This window comes from Perca flavescens, chromosome 15, assembly GCF_004354835.1.
Source record: "Perca flavescens isolate YP-PL-M2 chromosome 15, PFLA_1.0, whole genome shotgun sequence".
Lineage (NCBI taxonomy): Eukaryota > Metazoa > Chordata > Actinopteri > Perciformes > Percidae > Perca > Perca flavescens.
This window is the reverse complement of record NC_041345.1, coordinates 192,039-216,521: the sequence shown is the minus strand read 5'-3', so window position 1 is coordinate 216,521 and position 24,483 is coordinate 192,039. Positions and strand designations below refer to the sequence as shown.

The window sequence follows — 24,483 nt, the reverse complement described above, 5'->3', positions numbered from 1 at the left end:
TTCCAGGGAAGGGCTCTCCTACCCAGGACCTGACTATAACAATCGACAACTCTGTGGTAGTCCTCACTCAGACTGATAGAAACCTGGGTGTGACACTTGACGACCAACTCTCCTTCACTGCCAACATTGCTGCAACCACCCGATCATGTAGGTACATGCTGCATAACATCAGAAGGATACGTCCCCTTCTAACGCAGAAGGAGGCTCAGGTTCTGGTTCAGGCTCTAGTCATCTCACGTTTAGACTACTCCAACTCCCTCCTGATTGGCCTGCCTGCATGTGCCATCCGACCTCTGCAGCTCATTCAGAACGCAGCAGCTCCACTTGTCTTCAACCTCCCCAAGTTCTCTCACACTACACCGCTCCTCAGCTCTCTTCACTGGTTACCAGTGGCTGCCCGCATCCGCTTCAAGACACTAGTACTTACATACAGGGCCACGAACGGATCAGCCCCAGCTTACATCCAGGACATGGTCAAACCATATACCCCAACCCGCTCACTTCGCTCTGCATCAGCCAAACTGCTTGCTGCCCCCTCACAGCGAGGGAGAACTAATCACTCAACCAAATCCCGACTGTTCACTGTCCTGGCTCCTAAATGGTGGAACGAGCTCCCCATCGACATCAGGATGGCTGAAAGCCTACCCAACTTCCGCCGAAGGCTAAAAACACATCTCTTCCGACTACACCTCGGATAAAATATAAAAAACAAAAAAACAAAAAAAAACTCTTGAACCTGCACTTTTATACGTTTCTTTGTAGCTTTGCTTATTTAAAGCTAATGTACTTGCACTAACTACTTGTTGTCTAGAGTTTGGACCTTCTCAGTTGAATGCACTTAATTGTAAGTCGCTTTGGATAAAAGTGTCAGCTAAATGACATGTAATGTAATGTAATGTAAGTGCTACCCAATATGTTTTTTCTTATTGCTTCAGAAAACAAGTAGATGTGTTTAAAATCTAAGAATAATCTCCAGAAATACACCTGATATTTAGAGATATTTAAAGTTTAAAGCAAGTGAGGTCTGACTTGAAATGAGACTTCAAAATCAATTTTTTTGGTTCATTCTGATCTTTATGCATCAAAAGAAATATGAGGAGCTCCCTCTGGAAAGCTTCTCCAGACTCTCGTCTACAGTCCAGTCATCTGGGATTCCCCTGGTCGCGTTACATTTCCTGTTAGAGAGGAACTTGACTCCTGCTAGGACCGAGTCTGATGGACACTGGGACAGCGTGGCAGCGGAGGAGACTTACACTAAACAGAATATACACCGAGCCTGAGACGGTGACACAGCAACGATTAATAACTGGAGATTTGAACCAAATTTGGGAAGGCTGAGGTTTATTTTATATCGATGCATGTTGTAATGACTTAAATAAATCATAATTTTTACAAGCAGAGTTAACAAATAAACAAGACCATCTTTATACAGTATATTACCAGGGTGGTCAAAGTTAATGCAAATTATTTTTATACCCACTATTTTTTATGCACGATTTAGGTCGGATTTATTTATTTGTTTATTTTTCTTTTATTTCAATATGTTTTTAAATTCCATTTCAAATGAAAGTCACTTTTTTCAAGATACAGAGTTATCATTCTCTGACCCCGTGGCAGAAACCCTCATTCATGCTTTTATTACTTCCCGGTTGGACTACTGCAATGGAGTCCTGTCTGGGGTCCCCAGCAAAACCCTAGACAGGCTCCAGTATTTCCAAAACTCTGCCGCCAGGGTCCTCACCCACACCACACCAAGACCTGGCAGCACATCACTCCAACCCTCATCCACCTTCACTGGCTCCCAATTAAGTCCAACATCACATATAAAATCCTCCTCCTCACCTACAAATCCCTCCATGCGCTGGCCCTCCAGTACCTCTCAGACCTCCTCCATCCATACACCCCAACCTGAAACCTGCAGACCTCAGACGCTGGCCTGCTCTCCGTTCCCCACACCAGACTCTGTACCTTTGGAGACAAAGCCTTTAGTGTTGCAGCCCCATCCCTCTGGAACACCATCCCTGCAGATATCCAAAATACTACATCCCTGGACATTTAAAAAAAAAAAAACTCCTGAAACACCACCTGTTCACCACAGCCTACAACCTCTTTTACCTTAGCCAGAGTCATTCTGTAAAAAGGCGCTATATAAATAAGTTATTATTATTATTATTGTTGTTGTTATTCCGCTACGCCCTGAACTGCTACAACTTTTATTTCTAGTCATAGTTCCACTATCTTTATTTTTACCATAACTACCACTGTTTGTCGAACCAACTGCTATATTTATTATTAATCATATTTCTCTATATCTCTAGATCCGTGATCAGTGTCTGTGTCCAATCTGGCAGCAATAGATCCCGCCTACCAAGAGCCTGGGTCTGTCCTGTCAGACACCTCTACCAAGAGCCTGGGTCTGTCCCGTCAGACACCCCCTACCAAGAGCCTGAGTCTGTCCTGTCAGACACCTCCTACCAAGAGCCTGGGTCTGTCCCGTCAGACACCTCTACCAAGAGCCTGAGTCTGTCCCGTCAGACACCTCTACCAAGAGTCTGGGTCTGTCCCGTCAGAGACCTCCTACCAAGAGTCTGGGTCTGTCCCGTCAGACACCTCCTACCAAGAGCCTGGGTCTGTCCCGTCAGACTCCACCTACCAAGAGCCTGGGTCTGTCCCGTCAGACTCCACCTACCAAGAGCCTGGGTGTGTCCCGTCAGACTCCACCTACCAAGAGCCTGGGTCTGTCCCGTCAGACTCCACCTACCAAGAGCCTGGGTCTGTCCCGTCAGACACCTCTACCAAGAGCCTGAGTCTGTCCCGTCAGACACCTCTACCAAGAGTCTGGGTCTGTCCCGTCAGAGACCTCCTACCAAGAGTCTGGGTCTGTCCCATCAGACACCTCCTACCAAGAGCCTGGGTCTGTCCCGTCAGACTCCACCTACCAAGAGCCTGGGTCTGTCCCGTCAGACTCCACCTACCAAGAGCCTGGGTCTGTCCCACCTCCTACCAAGAGCCTGGGTCTGTCCCGTCAGACTCCACCTACCAAGAGCCTGGGTCTGTCCCAGGTTTCGTCCTGAGATGGAGGTTTTCCTCACCACTGAAGAATGAATGCTTGCTCTTGGGGGAATTACTGGAATTTTTGGGTCTTAGCAAATTATGAGTGTGGTCTAGACCTACTCTATATGTAAAGCGTCCTGAGATAACTCTTGTTATGATTTGATATTATAAATAAAATTTTAATTATTCCAAGATAATAAATCATAATATTAATAATAATTATTAATATTATAATAATACATTTTGAGATCTGGATTCGATTCCCATACGTGGTTAACGTTGTGAAACGGTCCCAGTTTGGTTAGGTTTAAACACCAAAACTACTGAGTTCAGTTGATAAAAGACGGAGGTTTGGGTTCAAATCAGATGTGACATCACTTCCTGAAGGTTACCACGGTGACCCAGAATGTGTTGTAGCTCCGATTGGTCCCTAGTTAAAATAACTCTCCATTTCCTTTTCTCTTCTAACGGGACATGACCCCCGGTCTCCTGGGAGAAAGACCTGTGTTTGTGTGACCCCCCCCCTAAACCTGCCATTTTGCCAGGACATTTGGCACTCTAATACTTCCTCACCCTACTTCCTGCTTTCCGTCAGAACCACTACGGCCACTAGAGGGCTCCACCTCTACTAACCTAAATATAGGTCAGAACTACTATGGCCATTAGAGGGCACAACCACTACAGACCTAAATATAGGTCAGAACTACTATGACCACTAGAGGGCTCCACCACTACTAACCTAAATATAGGTCAGAACTACTACAGCCACTAGAGGGCTCCACCACTACAGACCTAAATATAGGTCAGAACTACTACGACCACTAGAGGGCTCCACCACTACTAACCTAAATATAGGTCAGAACTACTACAGCCACTAGAGGGCTCCACCACTACTAACCTAAATATAGGTCAGAACTACTACAGCCACTAGAGGGCTCCACCACTACTAACCTAAATATAGGTCAGAACTACTACAGCCACTAGAGGGCTCCACCACTACAGACCTAAATATAGGTCAGAACTACTACGACTACTACTGGGCTCCACCACTACTAACCTAAATATAGGTCAGAACTACTACAGCCACTAGAGGGCTCCACCACTACAGACCTAAATATAGGTCAGAACTACTACGACTACTAGAGGGCTCCAACACTACTAACCTAAATATAGGTCAGAACTACTACGGCCACTAGAGGGCTCCACCACTACAGACCTAAATATAGGTCAGAACTACTACGACCACTAGAGGGCTCCACCACTACTAACCTCAATATAGGTCAGAACTACTACGGCCACTAGAGGGCTCCACCACTACAGACCTAAATATAGGTCAGAACTACTACGACCACTAGAGGGCTCCACCACTACTAACCTCAATATAGGTCAGAACTACTACGACCACTAGAGGGCTCCAACACTACTAACCTAAATACAGGTCAGAACTACTACAGCCACTAGAGGTGTTAATAAAGGTTTAATAAATAAATAAATAATAAATATGTTTTTGGGGGATGACAGCTTGTTTGTGTCATACCTGCGCTCTCTGTGCCTGCTGGGTCTGTGGGTCTGCCGAGGGAGGGAGGTGCTTTGGCTGCTCCTCAGACATCCCATGATGGGGGACGGGGGCAGAGCTGCACCCCTGGGGGGGGCATCATCACCCTCAGCCTCGTCAACAAGGGACGAGGTGGAACCTCCCATGATGCCGCTGGCTCAAGAGGAAGCGCCCTGAGGGAGGAGGAGGCAGATGGAGAGTCAGCATTATGCTAATGGATTCACTTGTTTCTACAAAAATCCCACATATTCTTTGATTTCAACTTCTTAAACTATACTATAATGTTTTTCAGATAAACCATCAACCTAAATATCAACATGTCAATATTAGTCATAATTGCTGCTTGAACAAACTATCGATTTAAAGAGAAAAATATTAATATACAGTACAGGCCAAAAGTTTGGACACACCTTCTCATTAAAAGTTTCTTTATTTTCATGACTATTTACATTGTAGATTCTCACTGAAGGCATCAAAACTATGAATGAACACATATGGAATTATGTACTTAACAAAAAAGTGTGAAATAACTGAAAACATGTCTTATATTTTAGATTCTTCAAAGTAGCCACCCTTTGCTTTTTTTGATAACTCTGCAAACCCTTGGTGTTCTCTCAATGAGCTTCATGAGGTAGTCACCTGAAATGGTTTTACCTTCACAGGTGTGCTGTGTCAGGGTTAATTAGTGGAATTTTTTCCCTTATTAATAAAAAAGCAAAGGGTGGCTACTTTGAAGAATCTAAAATATAAGACATGTTTTCAGTTATTTCACACTTTTATATTAAGTACATAATTCCATATGTGTTCATTCATAGTTTTAATGCCTTTAGTGAGAATCTACAATGTAAATAGCCATGAAAATAAAAAAAAAAAACGCATTGAATGAGAAGGTGTGTCCAAACTTTTGTTTGTACTGTGTGTATATATATATATATATATATATATATATATATATATATATATATATATATATATATATATATATATATATATATATACACACACACACACACACACACACACACACACACACACACACACACACACATATATACACACATATATATATACACATACATACATAAATACATACATATACGTACATAAATACATACATAAATACATACACACACATACATACATATATATATATATATATATATACATACATACATATATATATATATATATATATGTATCTATATGTATCATCTCATATTGATCGCAGGGCCCTGAATAAAATTATATCATGGCAGACTTTGTGATATCAGCAAATATCGTATTGTGATAAAACTCAATATTCAGAGCTGCATTAGTGCGGGCCATTGCTCAGACTGTTGAACAGACTGATGACATGTTCTGCTTCAGCTTCTCCACAGTTTGGTGCTTGAACAAGGACTTACAATCTGTGTGACCACCTCAGGAGCTCCAGCTTCAGATGTGTGTGTGAGACAGACAGACAGACAGACAGACAGACACACACACAGACAGACACACAGACACACATCTGGAGACACAATGTTCTCTAGCTCTATCAAAGATCACTTCTGGTATTAATATAAAATCAAATCTCAAAGCATGTATCTCCTCCTGTGTCTGGTTTGTCTTTTATCTGTCTTTGAATGACAAAATAAAACATTACCATCAACACATTAAACTAATTCCAGGGACTAAAAGTGAATGAATACTCTGTATGTGGTTTGAAGAATGCATGCAGCCGGAGGGAATTCCTCTCTCTGGACCTCAATGCAGATGCTTCCTGCTGATAGTGAAGTTAGACTTTAGGTAAGCTGCACCTGCAGTACAGCTGCTGGCTGAATGAGAAACTGCAGAGCGGCATGAGGACATTTAAACAAACAGCAGCAGGACAAGGGACAGTTGGACTCACCTGACTGCAGACAGGACACTCTGTGGAAGAAGGGGAGGAATAATCCTGCCAGCTGTCTGAGATCTCCATGCATCCTCTTTCATTTAAGCCCCGATGTGCAGAGTCACCACCACTCTCCTCTCACTATCACTGTCAAGCCGCTGGGAATAAAACACACTTCCTGTCAGAAATTTCAAAATAAAACTACTATTCACCAACACAGGTTGCAGAATGTTTTAGTACTACAACCTAACGTACACAGCCAGCAGGTACACAGAGCCAGAGAAATACATTTCTTTCCACCAAATCCACTCATCTGTGCAAACATACTTGTCAATAAAAATAATCCAGATATATATTTAATGTCTGTAATGTGAAAAACTCAGGATTGCAAAGGTTGACGAGGACAATCTTTTCAGGACTTATAGTAGAGGTCATGACATGTAAGTAACACTAATTGGGTCATTGTTAGACTTTACAATTCTGAGTTAGGGGGGTGCAGTCTTATTTTGGCATGGGCAGAGACTGCTGAAATAAGTCTGCACCCCCGTAACACATTACATACGTTAAATATGAATCAGATTTGTTTTCATTGACAAGTATATTTACACAGACGAGTGGATTTGGTGAAATAAGACTTAGACTTAGACTTCTCTTTATTGATCCTTTTGGGATGACTCCTGCAAGGAAATTAGATTTCCAGCAGCAGATTTTAGCATCTTACAAAACACTCTTTAAATACAAAAAAGATAGAAAAAAATACAGCATAAAAATAACAATAAACTTTTAGCTAAAGTTTTTTACAAAAAATAAACAAACAGTAGACAACAATAAACTACAGATAAATAAAGATGGATATATAGATATATAGGACTGTGTACGGTATTTTGTTATTATACAGTTATTAAATAAATGACATTTAGCATAAATTAGCAGTTAAGAGCAGTTAGAGTGTATGTGAGTAGATTATTAATAATTTATTGCACAGTGTTCTGTTCTGTCCTCTAAACCCTATTTCCTCCTCCCCCCGAGTGAGGAGTTGTAGAGTATGATGGCATGAGGGACAAAAGAGTTCTTGAGTCTGTTGGTCCTACACTTGAAAAGCTATAAAAAACTATTGCTGCGTCTTCACGTCGGGTGAAGTCCTATTTCAGTAGGCAGTAATTTTTAATATACATAGAATAAAACATCTACTCTTTTAATTTTTAACAACACTCAAACAACTAGTTAATGCATAGTAAATTGGAGTTATTTATTTTAAGCAGTGAATTTAAAACAGGTTCACGAACATATTTGTTGTAGTGTTTAACATGTTTTATTGTATTTTTCTACCATAAGAAAGCAACGATCAGCAGAACCATCAATGAGGTTAATTTGTTTCTTTACTAATTTAGTCCAAACTTATTAATTTAATTCTACTTGAATTCATGTCATGGAAATGCATCTGTACCAAACTCTTGCATAGTAAACTGGGTTTGGACGGCCCTGTCCATGGTGAGTATTTATATATCTTACTCACCCTTCGTGTTGCTCTTTTATTTTGAAGGTAACTTCCCTGTTTCCTGTCCAGCCAGTGTGGCTAACTGTAGCTAGCTTGGTGCAGCTCTCCTTCAGCTCGCCACCGTGAACAATGTTCTTTTTCTCCAGAGACATTTCCAGGACAGGACACCGGGCAGCAGCCAGGACGTATCGACCGCTTGTCCGGTCAAGATGAATATCTTCTTCTCCCATTACGGTCCTGAATGATGCGAGATAAACACCGAAACACGTCTGTTTAGTTCCATCTCCCCCCACCAAACTCCATTATACAGCTAACATTATAATGTTGCTGGACTTACAGGCATGTGTAAACATTGTTAAAAATGACAAAGGAAGAAGAATTATGACCAAGAAAGTCATAAAAAAAATCAAGTCCAGACACTCAAGGTTGGTTACAAAAAATAGGACAAGACATTAAAAATAGATGCGTGTCAGCTTGAGCCTTCCTCAGGGTGTAGTGACACAAAGGGAACATCAGAGTGATTATAGCTTGCAGGTGTGTATAGGTGAGAGCATGATATGCTCACTCTGGCCTCCAGGGGCATAACATCACAAACCCAAAACACAACACATGGTACATAAACCCAATACACAACACCTGGGGTCCGTTCCAGGTAGAAGGTTTAACAAACTCTGAGTCTAACCCTGATCTCTGAGTTGATTTACCCCGAGATGGGAAACTCAGAGTTTTTGGTTCCAAAACAGCTGATTTGAGTTGGTTCAATCAACTCGGAGTATGTTCACTCAGGGTTACGCGTGTGCACAAAAGGCAGTATGAATGGAGCCATGATTCTACGATTCACCATGGTAACAACCACAAACAAACGGCTCGGCGGAAATACTCATGCGCACAAACAGCGAGTTTGAACATGTATTTCGTTAAAAAAAGCAAGACAGCGGCTGCTGCTGCAAAAGAGAGAGAATTGGTGTGGGAGAAAATTGCTGCTTGAGTCAATGCGTACGCATTCACAGTGTATTCATTTCATATTTAATCACAGTTAACTTATAATATTACTGGTGAAAACTGGAATTGGATTACACCTATAATTTTATTTAGGTGTAATCCTGCGGGCGAAAAAGTCAACTATACTAATCCCATTCTGAGGCTGCAGCATCATGATCATTAACAGAACTATAATTTATAATGATGAATTTCTTTTTAATGGCTCTACTGTCCAGGGAACACTACAAAAATGTTTAGAAAATGTTTCAGAGCGAGTCTGAACTACTTATCTGATGGCTCTGCATACAGTGGTTTTACTATTAGCCTACAGTACGATATGCTACACTGTTGTAAAGAAAACGGCTGTTTGCAAAAAACGTAATGCGACACAAAGAATCTGCTGGGATGTTAAAGCCTGTCCACGATGGTTGATGTTAGTGATATGAGGACAGATAAAGTATCTACATATCTAATGGACCTGTCCACGATGGTTGATGTTAGTGATATGAGGACAGATAAGGTATCTACATATCTAATGGACCTCTCCATGATGGCTGATGTTAGTGATATGAGGACGGATAAGGTATCTACATATCTAATGGACTGTGATAAAAAATACCTCTCAAATTGGTTATGTGGAAATGAAAATACATCTATAGTCGGGACTCAATACCGACGTAAACTCTCTGTGAATTAATACAGCTTTTTCATCAACGGGATCGTCAACAAAAGGACATGACATGTTTGAGAAAAAAACATTTTATAATCTGCCTAATATCAACCAATACGTTTTTTTATTCATGCAGATAAAACTGCATTAAAATGCGCCTGATATAAACTGAATGAATGAATGAGGAAATGAGTTTCTCCTCCCTCTCAGAAGGAGGAGACTAAGAGAAACTCAAGTTTTTTTCCCCTGTTTCTCTCAATCTCCTCCCTCTTTGAGGGAGGAGATTCGAAACTTCGAAACTCGAGGTTTCTTGAAGAAAACCTGCTCCCGACCAGGTTAGGTTCACAGACTCAGTTACCATAGTATCTGACTCCGAGGTTAAGTTACCTCTCTTTCTGGAACGGAAAACCCAGAATTTCCCCCATCTCAGGGTTAACCAACTCAGAGTTTTCACTAAACCTGCTTTCTGGAACGGGCCTCAGGGGCCTGTTTCACAAAACCAAGATAAGGGATTAAGCCGGGATTTCCTGGTTATCCTGGATGAATTTAGCCTTGACTCGGTTTCACAAAAGCAGAGGCACATAAATCACCATGGAGATTTATTCTGTGCAGCTAGCCTGGTCCTGACCAGGCTAACAGCCAGGATTTATTTAATCCTGGAACCTTTTCTGTTCACTCAGCAGTGGTTTTACCCTTTTGTTATCAGCCTGGTTTAAAATACAACAGGTGCATATTGCTGTTCATTTAAGTACTGTTATTATTTCAAGTTGTGACTGTGGTGGCAAATTTTATTTTAACCATTTGTTTAATGATATTAACCATTTGCTTAAAGATTGTTTTATAACGCCACAAGATTTAGCTTCTTATGTGTAGATTCAAAAGACTCCAAGTGAAATAGTTGGCAACCGTGAACTATAGCCTAGAGAGTTATATAGTTTTACTAGCTTGAAGCTCCTCACATTGTTGACTTTTTGCTTAGATAGAAGTGGAGAAGGCCGATGACTGTTTCCGACAGTGAGAACTACGTAGGTTTCTGTCTCCTGAGATAAACAGTTGTTTAGGCTAATGTTAAAAACAGAGAGCAGAGGGGAAGGTGAGACAATGGTGTGACTGTTAATGATGTCTCTTTTCAACTATGGCCATACTAAAAGATACATTTAGAGGGGTGGCTTAACAGAGGTCTTCACTATATGATGTTTGGATGTTTAGACTTTAGGTTAGAAAGACATTTTCAGTTGTGCTGCGTGTACCTTTGAAACTGTTTTCTCCATTTGCAAATGTAAATAAATACTCAAAGACCAAACTTTGGTTTAATTCTCAAACGGTCGTTATTTGTTTTGATTTTATCATGAATATCACTAATGCTGCTGCTTCATAGGAAAACTTCCACTACATGACCATTATTTTTTTTATAATTATAAATTTCTCATTGTTACTGTTAAGACTGCTGTTCATATTGTTGAACTGCTGTTCAATGGTTTTTGACCTTATATTTTGCTGGGGGGAAATAACTGATGAATATACTCTGTTACATTCATGTTTATAGTGTGCATGGAATTTATCACTTTATTATATTTATAGTTTCTAGATTTTACGGTCCAATTTCTTCAGTGTCTTTATTTTCTATGTCCATATATACCAGGGAGCGAGGCATATAATATGTAGAGAAGGAAACTCGTCCTTTATAAAAAATTAAAAAACAACGCGAGAAAAAGCGTGACAGATAATAGCGGACAGACTAAATGATAGTCTAAAAATATACATTTATGAACTACTGCTCTTAAATGAAACCATTCAATGTGTCACTTGTCATTTGCAAAAACGAACACCTGTACACTTTGCATTAAAAGCGAGTAGTGGAAGTTAATATGACTCAGGAAATTAATATTTTAGCCAATGAGAGAGAGGGAGGAACAGAGTGAAAGAGATATTTACGCTTCATATTCTAGCGTTATAGAAAATGGATCTTCATGGTAAATTTCCTGAGGAACATTATCTTCTGCTTACTTTTAAGGCAAAGAGTACAACTGTTAATGTGTGTAAATGATTAGTAGCCTAATCATTGAATGGTAGGATTATGATGGTTTCCATTCAGATCAGAGGTCAGTTAATGTTTATGTTTAGGCTGCTTACACATTCAGTCGGTCCGTGATCGTCTGCTGCTTTCTCTCTGTTTCAGTACAGCGTTCGTGTTATTTTCTTTTTATACAAATACTGTATTTCACGTCATCATACTTCCACAAGAAGCTGTGGCTCACTCTGTATAAAGTATGTACAATGCGTATTCTCCATTTTGGCATCAGTAAATCTGTGATCGACCTCGCGGTCTTTTGAGGAAATCCGTGGACTTGCATCTATCTGAATTAGTTCAGCCTGACTTGACCTAGTCTCTCCTCCTCAGCTCCTAGTCTCTCCTCCTCAGCCTGACCTAGTCTCTCCTCCTCAGCTCCTAGTCTCTCCTCCTCAGCTCCTAGTCTATCCTCCTCAGCCTGGCTTGGCCTTCATGAAATGCACCAAGCCAGGATGCACAGATTAGACTAGGTCAAGCCTCGCTCTATCAGTTATCCTGGATTTATATATTCTGCTTTTGGGAAACAGGCCCCTGGTACACAATGCAGCACTTAGGCCCCGCCCACATGGCAACATATACTTTATTTAGAGATAGAATCATAATGTGCTTTACATAACAACTAGGGCTGTCAAACGATTAATTATTTTTATTTTTATTTCATTAGAGAGAGAGAGGGGGGAGAGAGAGAGGGAGAGACAGAGAGAGAGAGGGGAGAGAGAGGGAGAGAGAGAGAGGGAGAGAGGGGTGCGCTCATAAAAGTTCAAACATTTAGAGACCGACAACGCCGTTAACATTCCCTGATGAGTATGTTTATGAAATATATAGATTTTAATAGGAGGGACTTACGTATCGGCTATTTGTCAGCTTCTTGAGCCATGTGTTGCACATCGGTTTGAATTATGTTTTTAGATATATATATTTTTATTTTTTTTATTTGCTCTCATGATCGCTTCCACTGCCAGGGTTGCAACTGACATAATAGGCTAAAGCAACGACAGTTTATGGAAAGCACAAATGTAATTATGGTCAGATCTTGGTCCTGACTGATGGGGAAGATATTAATAAGAGTTGTGATTTATACATTTCCAGCATCAGCTATTTTTTTGCCAGCTTTCCTTCTGTTTTAGGAAGCAGCGACTGTATTGTGTTTCCCTGTAAAACAGTGTCTGTGTTCTTCATATTTATGTAGGATTATAGTTTGTTCTTCTTATATAAAATATGCTACTCTGGTAGATGTTTGTGATTGGTCGTGCTGTGCAAACACCACCTCTTTATGTGAACGCGCGCATCGCTGGATTGGGAAACTCTGCGTTATCTGTCTGTCTGTCTATCTGTAAACCAACCCTGGGTTGTCTGAACTAGTTGTTAACCAGCGTTGTGACACAGGTTTTGTAGGATCGCGGTTGTTAGGTGTAACTGAAAGAAATCCATCACGTTGATCTGGATTCATAGGACAGGCCTCTGATGGAGAGAACAAGACATAATACAGCTGCAGGTTATCATCTGATGATTTATTAACAACTTTACTGACAATTACTGAAAGAAAATAATTTAAACTTTCATATTCAGCTGAATGATGTTTAACAAACTTTAACTTCAACAATCCAGTTATAATAATTCATTTAGTTTATAAAAACATCTGATGGTGATTTACAGATTTACAGCTGTGTATACTGAAAACACACAATCACAATAAACAATGTTTTATTATTAAGATTCTGTCTCTCAGCCTGTTTTCCATTTCCAGCTGGTGCCTGTTGCACAAAAGTAGAATGAAGTAATCCAGGATAAATGAAAAAGCGCAGCTTGATTTAGTGTGATTAGCTCATCGCAGCTTAATCGGTTGCACGTTTGCCAAGCCAGGATGAGGAGGTGAAGCTATGTCAAGCCAGGTGTACATTACTGGGATAAATGCACGTTCACGGCTTTCTTAAATAGACCACGGTATTGATTACAGATTTGATGATGCAGAAATGGAGAAGACGCGTGCAGCATCTGTTTCACCCGCTGAGCAGCTATTATGGAAAGTTATGGGGTGAAGCAGATAATATGCAGAAAAGGGAAATACGGCTGTTGTTATCAAATGGAGAGAAAAAGCCCGACAGACAATAGCGGACCGACTGAATGCATATGGATTAAAAAAATTCTACTTATAGTCACTCCACATTTTTACAAAGTTGTAAATTCTGTTTTAATTGCTTTATTATGCTTATTTCATGTGTTGGTTGTATTGCTGTATCTGTTTTTATGTGCTAAATGTGCTGGTTTTACTGTAAAGTGTCTTTTAGCCTACCATGTAAAGCACTATATAAATTACATGTATTATTATTTAGCCTACTTTGCCATGAAAGTGAGCAGAGGGAATTAATGTTCCTTAGGAAATTTACCATAAGGGCTAGGCTTAATTTCAAACCTTATTCATGATGCGAGAATATGTTTTACAACCATTTGCACAAATCTCTATGAGCTATGTCTAATTCTAAATATCTTTCTACAATTAATGATCATACAGAACAAACATGACTGGGCAAAAACTAGAAAAATAAGTGACTTCAATACACACTGTAAGCATATCTGTAAAACAATGTAGCCTATTAGCCTATTATTCATGTTTTTTTATTCTCACTCCCAAGCTCGAAGATGACAAGTGACAGCACCAAAATACAATGATTAAGAAGCTTTAAACACGTTCTCACTCCCATCTCGTGAAATACGGACATTTGGTCAGGTGCCATTGTCATCGTTATTGACATTAAAAGTCTCCACCGCTGCACGGTGTGGGAGGATCCCCCTGCCCCCAAGTCAGTGTGACTTGCACACCTTCTGTTTATAGAAGTACCAGTTTATGCATGAAAGTATTTGTTGTATTTGTGCGTATGTGTTGTACATCTGGTCCCAGGTCTCCATTCAGGGAGGAACTGGAACATACATCCATCTCAAAGTCAGTTTGGGAAAGTGAAAGTGCTATTCAACCTTGTCAATTTAATTTACCATTTCTCCACTAGAAGGCGGTGTTGACCAATGTAAGCCTCTATGTAGAATATGAAGTAGAAGTTCACGTCTCGTAAGCTGGGTGTCTCGTCACATCTAAAATCTGAGTAAAGGCACAGAATTATTTTTATTTTTCTGCAATCTGCACTTTAGAATGTTAAGAATAAAAATGTAATTCATATACATTAACGAATCAGCTAATTTAATCTTAACACATCAACCTGGCAAACAGGAAACAACTGTTTATGTTAACTATAATATTGTGCAGGGATGCAAACGCATGTATGGTCAAAAAAGAGAGAAGTAATCAAAGCCCTCGCCCTGCAACAAATATCCAGACCCTTACATTGCCACCAACCCCTGCCATCCGCGGCCATCCCTATAGGTGCATAGAGTAAAATGAAATTATGAAAATCAAAATACACCGACACTAATTTGGAAATAGAGAAAGAAAATACATAAATTACTCATTTAGTGATTTATTTGCTTTGTCCTCATTATGTACTCATTTCCACAAAAATAATTTTTGTTTAACTAGTCTTGAAAACATACGCACGCGCACACACACACACACACACACACCCCTCCATTAGCAAGGCGATTACACACTGGAAGCTTAAAACTTTCCCTGATCTTTTCTGCTGCTGAGGCCTGGTTCTGAGTAGCTGGTAAAGAGTTGTGTGGGTGTCTGACAGTGTGCAAACAGGCTACTGTAGTTAATTGCCTTCATGCGGAGAGTGCATTTAGCACAACCCTTTTCTTTCAATTTTCTTAAAAAGTTCAGACAGTATTAATGTGTGTTTGACTGCATGGACCTTTATTGTAGTTTCAAGTTTCAGCCAAGACCAATTCCAACTGCTTTTACAGCCTATATGCATCTTTTGCACAAGAAGTGCCTCACTTTCACTCATTCTGCAAATTAATATTTTATCAAAACTGTATCACAACGGAGTGCAAATAGTTCACTCTGCCCCTTTCCACAATGTTGTTTATATGCTGCAATATTTTTCACCCACTCTGGGGTTGCCATAAAATGTAGAATGTTTATGGGTCCATCAGTGCATACCATGAATACATACACCAGGCGCAGATCATGGATATCAAAGGCAACTCCTACACTGACTGAAATCTTCAACGAATACCCACGCTTCTTGGATATGCCAAGTTTGGTAGGTTTCTCATTGTAAAAGACTTGATACTATTAGTAACACTGTTGACTTAGAATATATTCTGAAGATGTCTCTTTTTTATGTAAGATGGATATCGAGTTTGGCAAAATAACAGATTTAATAACAGACAGGAAAGACAGACCAGTTCATCAGAAAATGGGAAGCGAGCATCATTCCAAAGCGGAGAACAGTGGCTGCCTTGGAAAAAGGTGGTGTTGCTTCACTTACGGAGGAGATGGAAGACCAGACAGATGATATGTGTGTATGTGGTGGTGTGTGTGTATGTGTGTAATGATATGGCATGCAATGTCACAAAGGTTAAATTCAGAATGTAGGAACCCTCGCCTTATTTCTTACTTACTAATAATATTAATTAGTCCTTTCTCAGTGTAATCCATGTTGGTAATACACTGGTTATGGACAAGCACCTCATACATAGCCTGGTTAAAACCAGACTCATTTACTTTGTAAATATAGTCTGGGGACTCATGATTGGGAAACATTTCCAACGCTAACATCATGACGGGGGTATACTTTGGGTTAACTTTGAAATTATTGGTCCAGCCTAACCAATCACATTGATCAGGGATTCCTAACGTTATTTCCTACTTTACCTACATTTTACAAACTGACAACATACAGTATCGTCAGTCAGTATGTAGACCTACCTTTGCTGTACATAAATGTACACATTCTTCCAACTGCAATTTCTGATGCATTGCTACAACTGTGAATTATGCTGTTCCAGAATAGTTTCTCCCTGAAAGGAGATCTCGGTGGGTTTTGGCCAGGCTATCTCATACAACCGCAGTTCAACCTGGTTCAACTTGGGGGAACTCATATTAATGTTAAAAAAACTCATAAAGTGAAATTTTCATGCAATGGAACCTTTAAAGAGTTATCTTGTCTTACAAGTAACTTACAGAAGAATAATTACTCCAAAACTTTACCTAATACAGTATAGCATGCACATTTAGACTCTTTTATGCTGCTTTTTCAACTCTTAAATTGCATCTTTTTCATCTTCTCTAAGCCTGGAACCAGTATTGCATCCCTCTGCGACAACTCCGAGATGGCATCAAGGACCCAGCCACAGCTGATCTGCATCGGCAGTCTGAAGAGCCCAACACGACAATACATCATCACTGCAAGGAATGACCAGGTGACCATTCTGTAAATGTGTGCATGTGTGTGTGTGTGTGTGTGAGTGTGTGAGGTAAGTGGGCAGAAGAGAGATAGCCTAGAGAAAGAGGAAGCATGCGTGTTGTAGATCATGCAACCGGAGCAGAGTTAGTGGTTATTCATTGTATAACGTCGGCCCTGGAGGTAACCAGTCTCTCCTGATTTTCTGATCACGGTCAGAAACGAAGCGATCAGGAGATTTTAAACCATTGAACATTTTAACAGCTTATCAACGTGCACTTGTTGCCCCATGTGCGCTGATGCACTCATCTGTTGACATTTCCGAATGCCTTTCTACAGTTGCTTAATAAAAGCTTTCCACAAACGTAGCCTACATGTGTCATTAGTATGAGGAAAAACAAATGAGATTTTAACTGTGTTGGGCTCGGGTCGGGCTGGGACACAAATTTCTTAATGCATGTCGGGCTCGGGCCGGGCCGGGTTTGGACAGAATAATTCGACCCGATCCGGACTATCCACCACAGCTGAGCTCTGTCTTCACCTTCTTTGAATACATCTATGACGTGACCATCTCAACCAAGAGAGCCAAGGTACTTGAAGTCCTTTCAAAGGTTCAGGCTGCGCATTAAATAACAACAGAATGTATATGTGTCCAAAGTGCAGACAATTGATATCTACAGAAATAAGGAGAGTCATTTGGCATCTTCGTGAAATACATGCCTTAACAGATGGACAAGACATGACCATTATCTGCAACCAAGATGGTTGCCCAAGAACTTATCATAACTTCAATTAATTCGCCAAACATCTTCATAGAGATTACCAGTCCACAATAATATTCGTGGACAATGTGACATTTAAACCTTATGACTGTCAGGTTTACATGGACTTTTCTGTTGGTTTTCATGGACTTTCAAGGTTTTCATGGACTTTCAGTTTGTGTTTCCCATTCACATTCCCCAGCACTCACTCCTCTCAGCCGTTCACTACTGATTACACGCACCTGCACTGCATTACGCCAGATCATCAGTTCACCACCTGCATCTCATCAGTGACCACCTTCATAAGCAGCACAGACACACTCGCTCTTTGTCGAGTCTTACGTTTGTTCCGACACTCTGACTTGCTCTTGCATTCCTAGTTTATTTCAAGTACTTACTTACCTATTGTGTAGCATCCTATTGTCTGCTGCTACTCTGAGCATTACCTCGTCTCCTGCTGGTATCCTGCCTGTTCATACTACTCTCTGTTGGATCTTTGTGAATAAAGCTCACTGCACTTACTCCAATCTGACTCCTGCTCCTTCTGTGCGTGACAATGACCAAAGTTTATCAGATGCATATGCGACTGGGACATCTAGTACCGTGGAAACATCAGACTATGTTCCAGTTCAAACTGCCAAAAAAATGCCATTCCTAGTGAAACTTTTGCCTCTTTTGATGCTCAAATATACCATTCATCAAATACAACTTTAATGGATGTAGCTAATAGGCTTAAACAGTGAACAACTACATTGTTGAATTATCTGCAGGTACCACTTGGCAGTGAGTCTGTCCAGTCATTTATGGGTGAGTTTGAAGCTACTAAACTAATGTTTAAAGATGTAGACACATCTTACAAAATGAATAAATACTTTGAAGATAAATGGCATAAAACATAGGTCAGTCATGTGACCCCCTAACCCTATGGTCATGTTTTTAACACATTTACTCTATCCAGTGACATAATGGGCATATTGTTCTAAAATGGTGCTATTGCTTACCAGCTACACAATTCAACATTGAAAGTGGCTTACCTGTTGCTTCGACACAAACAATTGTACGTCTCTTCTTCACCACTGGTCTGTCATATCCAAGGTATAATTCCGGGTTGGGATTGTCATCCGTGGGGTGTTTGTCAACAAAATGGTGTGAACAGACATACACCTTTTTCGGTGGATGCTTCAGTTTTAGCGCAGCTAATCACTCTAAACGTCTACTCTCTCGCAATGAATGTAGCTGATACGGAACTGGACATGGGCATTCTCTCCTTCTTATCTTATGATCGAGGCACTCAGTTTTTTTTAATCTTCTTTGAATTGTTAAAACAACCAACAACAGCACATGTGGAGCCTGAACTCATTCTCTCGCTGCTAGTACAGGTAGTAGGTCTACCGCTACTAACCGGAAGTAGGCAACCAGAGTCGTCATCATGGCGGTGTGCATTGTTTAGAGCAGAATAAGGTGAATATGTCTATATATCTATACTTCTATAGTTCTCTTCTATACTTCTCTTTTATATGTCAGTAGTTCTATAGTTCTATACTTCTATATTTATCTTCTATTCACCTTATTCTGCGCGTCAACAAGGGGGCGCCATGTTTGTTCCGTTTTGTCTTGGAACTTCCGGTTGAGCAACTCTGTCCATTGCAGTAGCTACATTAGCAAATTAGTTAGCTAGCTATTTCAGAGAATATGTCCAGCATTATGTGTTCGGTGTGGGGCTGTCACAACAACTGGATAAAAAGTCCAGGGGAAAACCAGGGAAAAATGTTGTGGGCCAGCTTTTCATCTTTATCCGCCGCCATCCAGCGATGAGGACCGGCTTATGTGGCTGAAGGCGCTAAACCTGAAGAAACCTCTGAAAAAGCCCTACGTCTGTTTCTGTCATTTTGTGGACGGCAAACCATCAGACCAACACCCATACCTGAGAAATGGTTGGGGTATGTTACTCCGACGACGAAAAAGGCTCGTTGGATACTTGTTAGGCTCCCAGGTAAGATAACATTTTGCTAGCACTAACAGCTATCAATATTGCTAGTCGTTAGCCAGCTAGCGGCTAATGAGTATGATCAGCAATATCACGTCAGTACTTTTTTTTCCAAAACTATGTACAGGTTATGCTGTCTGAGATTTTTGTTTGGAGAGGGCTTGTTACGACGTATGGCTCGAAACCTCTTAGTTAAACCAAGCTGAATCCATACCAGTATGCTCGCAAATAGCGATAGCAAATGCTATCGTCTGTTAGCAGTTGTCTGTTGTTAGTGATTGCTATGAAATTTAGTGATACAAGTTCCTAGTTACGTTTCCTCCCAGTTAGTCCCGTAGACACACTGAGAATAGTAGCCTACGAAATTGCACAGAGCATTGTTGTGGGCAGACTGACAATTTCGCCTTAATTGCTTGTTTGTAGGCTTTGGGATGCTGCCGTGGGGAAAATATTCAGAATAAAACTCTCACTCATTCAGATATGCAGACGTGATAGGCTACACCCGTAACTATGCCTTGACTTGACCTCAATAAATAAACAGCATTACAACATAGGATCAGGTCGAGACTTTATAATTTGATGTCCAGGACTGGTTATGTTGGAAGGCAGCAAAAATGATTAACCTTATCATTGGTTACTTACTGATGCTGTTATTTCTACAGAAACACCCTCAATCAGCTCTGCAAGCCAGGAGACTGATGGGATAAATGATGGAATAAATGAGGAGATGACTGATAAGACACACCATGATGCTACTACACAGTGGGAATGTCTACACATAGAAGATCACGCCTATGCTTTCAGTGACCCACTCCATTGTCCTCACCTCTATGAGCAGGCAACACAGTGTCCTGAATGTCTAGTACACACCAAACTTCTCCTTCTCTTCTCTTCTAACCCCATGGTTAAAATGTTGTTTCTATTGTTCATTTTTACAAATCTATACAAAACTTGAAAATATATTTTAGTGTTCAAGAACAATGTTGTTTCTATTGTTCATTTTTACAAATCTATACACATTTCAAACAATTGTAAGCATCCACCATAACTTTTGTCTGCTCTTTCTACTTTGTTGATGTGAAAATAACAGCACCTTATGCACACCATGTATGTACAGTGGGGGAAATAAGTATTTGACCCCTTGCTGATTTTGCAGGTTTGCCCACTTACAAAGAATGCAAAAATCTACAATTTTAATCATATATACATTCTAACAGTGAAAGACAGAATCCCAAAGAAAATTTCAGAAAATAACATCATATGAATTTATTAAAATTGATAACCATCTGATGAGGAAAAACAAGTATTTGACCCCCTGGACAAACAGCATGTTAATATTTTGTAGAAAAGCCATTATTGGCCAGCACAGATGTCAAACGGTTTTTATAGTTGGTGACAAGGTTTGTGCACATTTTGGCAGGGATGTTGGCCCACTCCTCCTCCTCAGGTCTGGAGACTGGCTAGGCCACTCCAGAACCTTGATGTGCTTCTTCTTCAGCCACTCTTTTGTTGCTTTGGCGGTGTGCTTAGGGTCGTTGTCGTGCTGAAACACCCATCCTCGACCCATCTTCAGCTCTCTCACTGAGGGAAGGAGATGTCGGTCCAGAATTCCACGATACATGGCCCCGTCCACCCTCCCCTCAATACGATGGAGTTGTCCCGTCCCCTTGGCTGAAAAGCACCCCCAAAGCATGATGTTGCCACCACCATGCTTGACGGTGGGGATGGTGTTCTTTGGGTTGTACTCGGTGTTCTTTGCCCTCCAAACACGACGAGTTGAGTTGAGGCCAAAAAGTTCTATTTTGGTCTCATCTGACCACATCACCTTCTTCCAGGCCTCTTCTGAGTCGTCCAGGTGGTGAATGGCGATCTTCATGCGGGCCTGTACATGTTTCTTCTTGAGCAGGGGGACCTTGCGTGCGCTGCAGGATTTCAATCCATGAAGGCGTAGTGTGTTACCAACCGTTTCTTTTGTAACTGTGGTCCCAGCTGCCTTCAGTTGATTCATCAGTTCCCCCCTTGTGGTTTTGGGATGATTCCTCACCGTTCGCATGATCAGGGACACCCCACGAGGCAAGATCTTGTCTGGAGGCCCAGACCGAGGGAGATTGGCGGTGGTGTGGTGCTTCTTCCATTTCCTGATAACTGCACCGACAGTTGATCTTTTCTCTCCAAGTTGCTTTCCGATTCTCTTGTAGCCCATCCCAGCCTTGTGCAGATCAACAATCTTGTCCCTGATGTCCGTAGAAAGCTCTTTTGTCTTGCCCATGGTGGTGATGTTGGATGCTGGTTGTTTGGGTGTTGACAGGTGTCTTTTATACAGGTAACGAGGTGAGGCAGGTGTATTTGATGTAGATAATTGGTTCGGATTGGGGCTGTGTCTTAAAGAAAGACTAACTGGCTTGTAGGAGCCAGAATATTTGCTGTTTGTCCAGGGGGTCAAATACTTGTTTTTCCTCATCAGATGGTTATCAATTTTAATAAATTCATATGATGTGATTTTCTGGAATTTTCTTTGGGATTCTGTCTTTCACTGTTAGAATGTACATATGATTAAAATTGTAGATTTTTGCATTCTTTGTAAGTGGGCAAACCTGCAAAATCAGCAAGGGGTCAAATGCTTATTTCCCCCACTGTACAACTTTCTTCTTCAAAATGATCACCTGAGAATGACTTGTATTGGACTCTGCCTGGACGTTTAAGGCATGTAAGTGTAGGTGCTTACACAGGAATACAACAGCAACAAATATGGATGAGCTCCTGGTTATAGTGTTTCTTCTAATGCAGAAATGTGATGTACATGTTTTGTGAAAAGGAGCATTGCGCAAGACTAGAATTAATATTTTTTGGAAGTTTTTCCATGTTTACAACGCTATAAAAAACTTGAACTGATACCTGAGTATTGTAATACACAAACATGTCTTTGTCAGTGGGGGTCAATAAACGTGACATTTGCAGCATCTGTTATTTTATTTCATGTTTGAGTTAATGCTTTGACAGAGTACAAAACAAATTGCACAATTAGTTTTAAGTAGTTAAGTAAGTAGCATAAAGTAATCAAATGTAGGGCTGCAGCTATCAATTATTTTATAATAGAGTATACTACCAATTATTACATTGATTAATTGTATAAGAAATTCTTTTGTTTTATTAAAGAGCAATAATAAACAATAGTATGGTTAGTATGGTCAGGCGAAGTGGAAGAGAGCGTGTCACGGAGGATAATGGGAGCCATGAGAGTAAAACTGTTATAGAACTTTTTTTTAATAGTTTAATGAGCTTGAAATTGAAAAGCTAGTTATGTATTAGTTATAAATTATTATTGAAATGTAATGCTTAGTGTAACTTTCATAAAAACATATTCCTCAACCTCGCAATGCAAAACACGACCGACCTTTCCACTGTGTAGATATTTATAAGCCTCCGTGCTTTTGTAATTTTTCATGGCCGCCCCATCGATACCCATCGATAGCACAAAATAATTAAAAATATCCCCATATGACACCTGAGGCCACCGCCGCATGTCATCTACCCACTCGGTGGAGTTCATTAGCCTCAGGTGGCGAAGTATAATCCCACCATCCGATCTTTATATGATGATTTTCTTCTCTTTCCAGGTTAGCCTCTCCATGCTAATTCGCCGGGGTTTTCAATGTAGCTAACTAGCCGTAGCTAGCCGACCGGAAGTTTAAAGACAAAGCGGAAGCCAAGACATTGTAAAGCCATCCTCGCAATTTCACCTTGCCACTGTAAAGCCGTCTTCGCAATATCTCCTCGCCATTGTAAAGCCGTCCTCGCAATATCTCCTCGCCATTGTAAAGCCGTCCTCGCAATTTCACCTCGCCATTGTAAAGAGTGAAATGGTATACCATGGGCACGAAAATATTTTGCGCGCGGTTAATTGTGAACATAGCGGGGGGGCTTAAGTGTGGGTTCCCGGGAAAGACCGGAGGTCAAGGTGCGCTGAGGTGGGCCCTTTTTCCTGAATGTGAACCCGGGGAGGTTAGCCCCATTCTGGGGGCCGATGGGTGGCTCAACCTGGGTGGGCCTTGTAAAGTCGGCTTCGCAATGCCACATATCCATGCCGGCATTGTAAGGCCAGCTTTGCAAATAACGACAGTTGGGCTTAGGCACCACTGTGCTAGAAAGGTTAAGATTAGGTGAGGGGGTGTGGGTAACAGCCCTCACCCGTGTGTGCTAGTCTGGCATCTCCTAGCAGGAGGGTGGTGGTTGGCACTGTGAAGCCAGCATTGCAAATTCTGACGGTTGGGCTTAGGCACCACTGTGCTAGAATGGAACAGCCCACTGATACAGGCAGGCAGGACCGGGTCCTTTGGTGTTTTGAACTTTCAACAATAAACTTGCTGTTCTTTCATGATAAAAAGAACCAAAGTGTTGTTTTTTCATACAGCAAGGCTTAAGGGTTTAACTGAAGCAAATGCCGTGTATCGTTGCATGCATCGCATGCTGTGAAATTAGCAAGATACATAAATGTGATTGGAGACAGCTGGTGGCCAGATTTGGACAAGACTGGAACCACATTGTGTGTGTGTGTGTGTGTGTGTGTGTGTGTGTGTCTAGCCATTCTGGGATTGTAAAGCCAGCTTCGCAATGAGTGTGTTTCTGACACTGAAATAATCTGTTGGATGCTGGGGTTAGGGTTAGGTTAGGGTTAGGGGGTTAGGGTTAGGGGGTTAGGGTTAGGGCAGGGGTTAGGGTCAGGGTTAGGAATG

The 24,483-nt window shown here is 40.9% G+C and overlaps 1 protein-coding gene across 1 annotated transcript in view; it reads right to left on the bottom strand.

Annotated features, from left to right (window-relative positions):
• LOC114569249 (calpain-15-like) overlaps positions 1–8,208 on the bottom strand; it is a 35,580-nt gene extending 27,372 nt beyond the window's left edge. Inside the window, exons 1-3 of the mRNA XM_028599066.1 lie at positions 7,996–8,208; positions 6,498–6,637; positions 4,592–4,782 (exon numbers count right to left, since the gene is read on the bottom strand). Of these exons, the coding sequence (XP_028454867.1) occupies positions 4,592–4,755 (164 nt within the window). The 5' untranslated portion in view covers positions 4,756–4,782; positions 6,498–6,637; positions 7,996–8,208. The remainder of the gene's footprint in view (positions 1–4,591; positions 4,783–6,497; positions 6,638–7,995) is intronic.
• Positions 8,209–24,483: the final 16,275 nt, after the last annotated feature.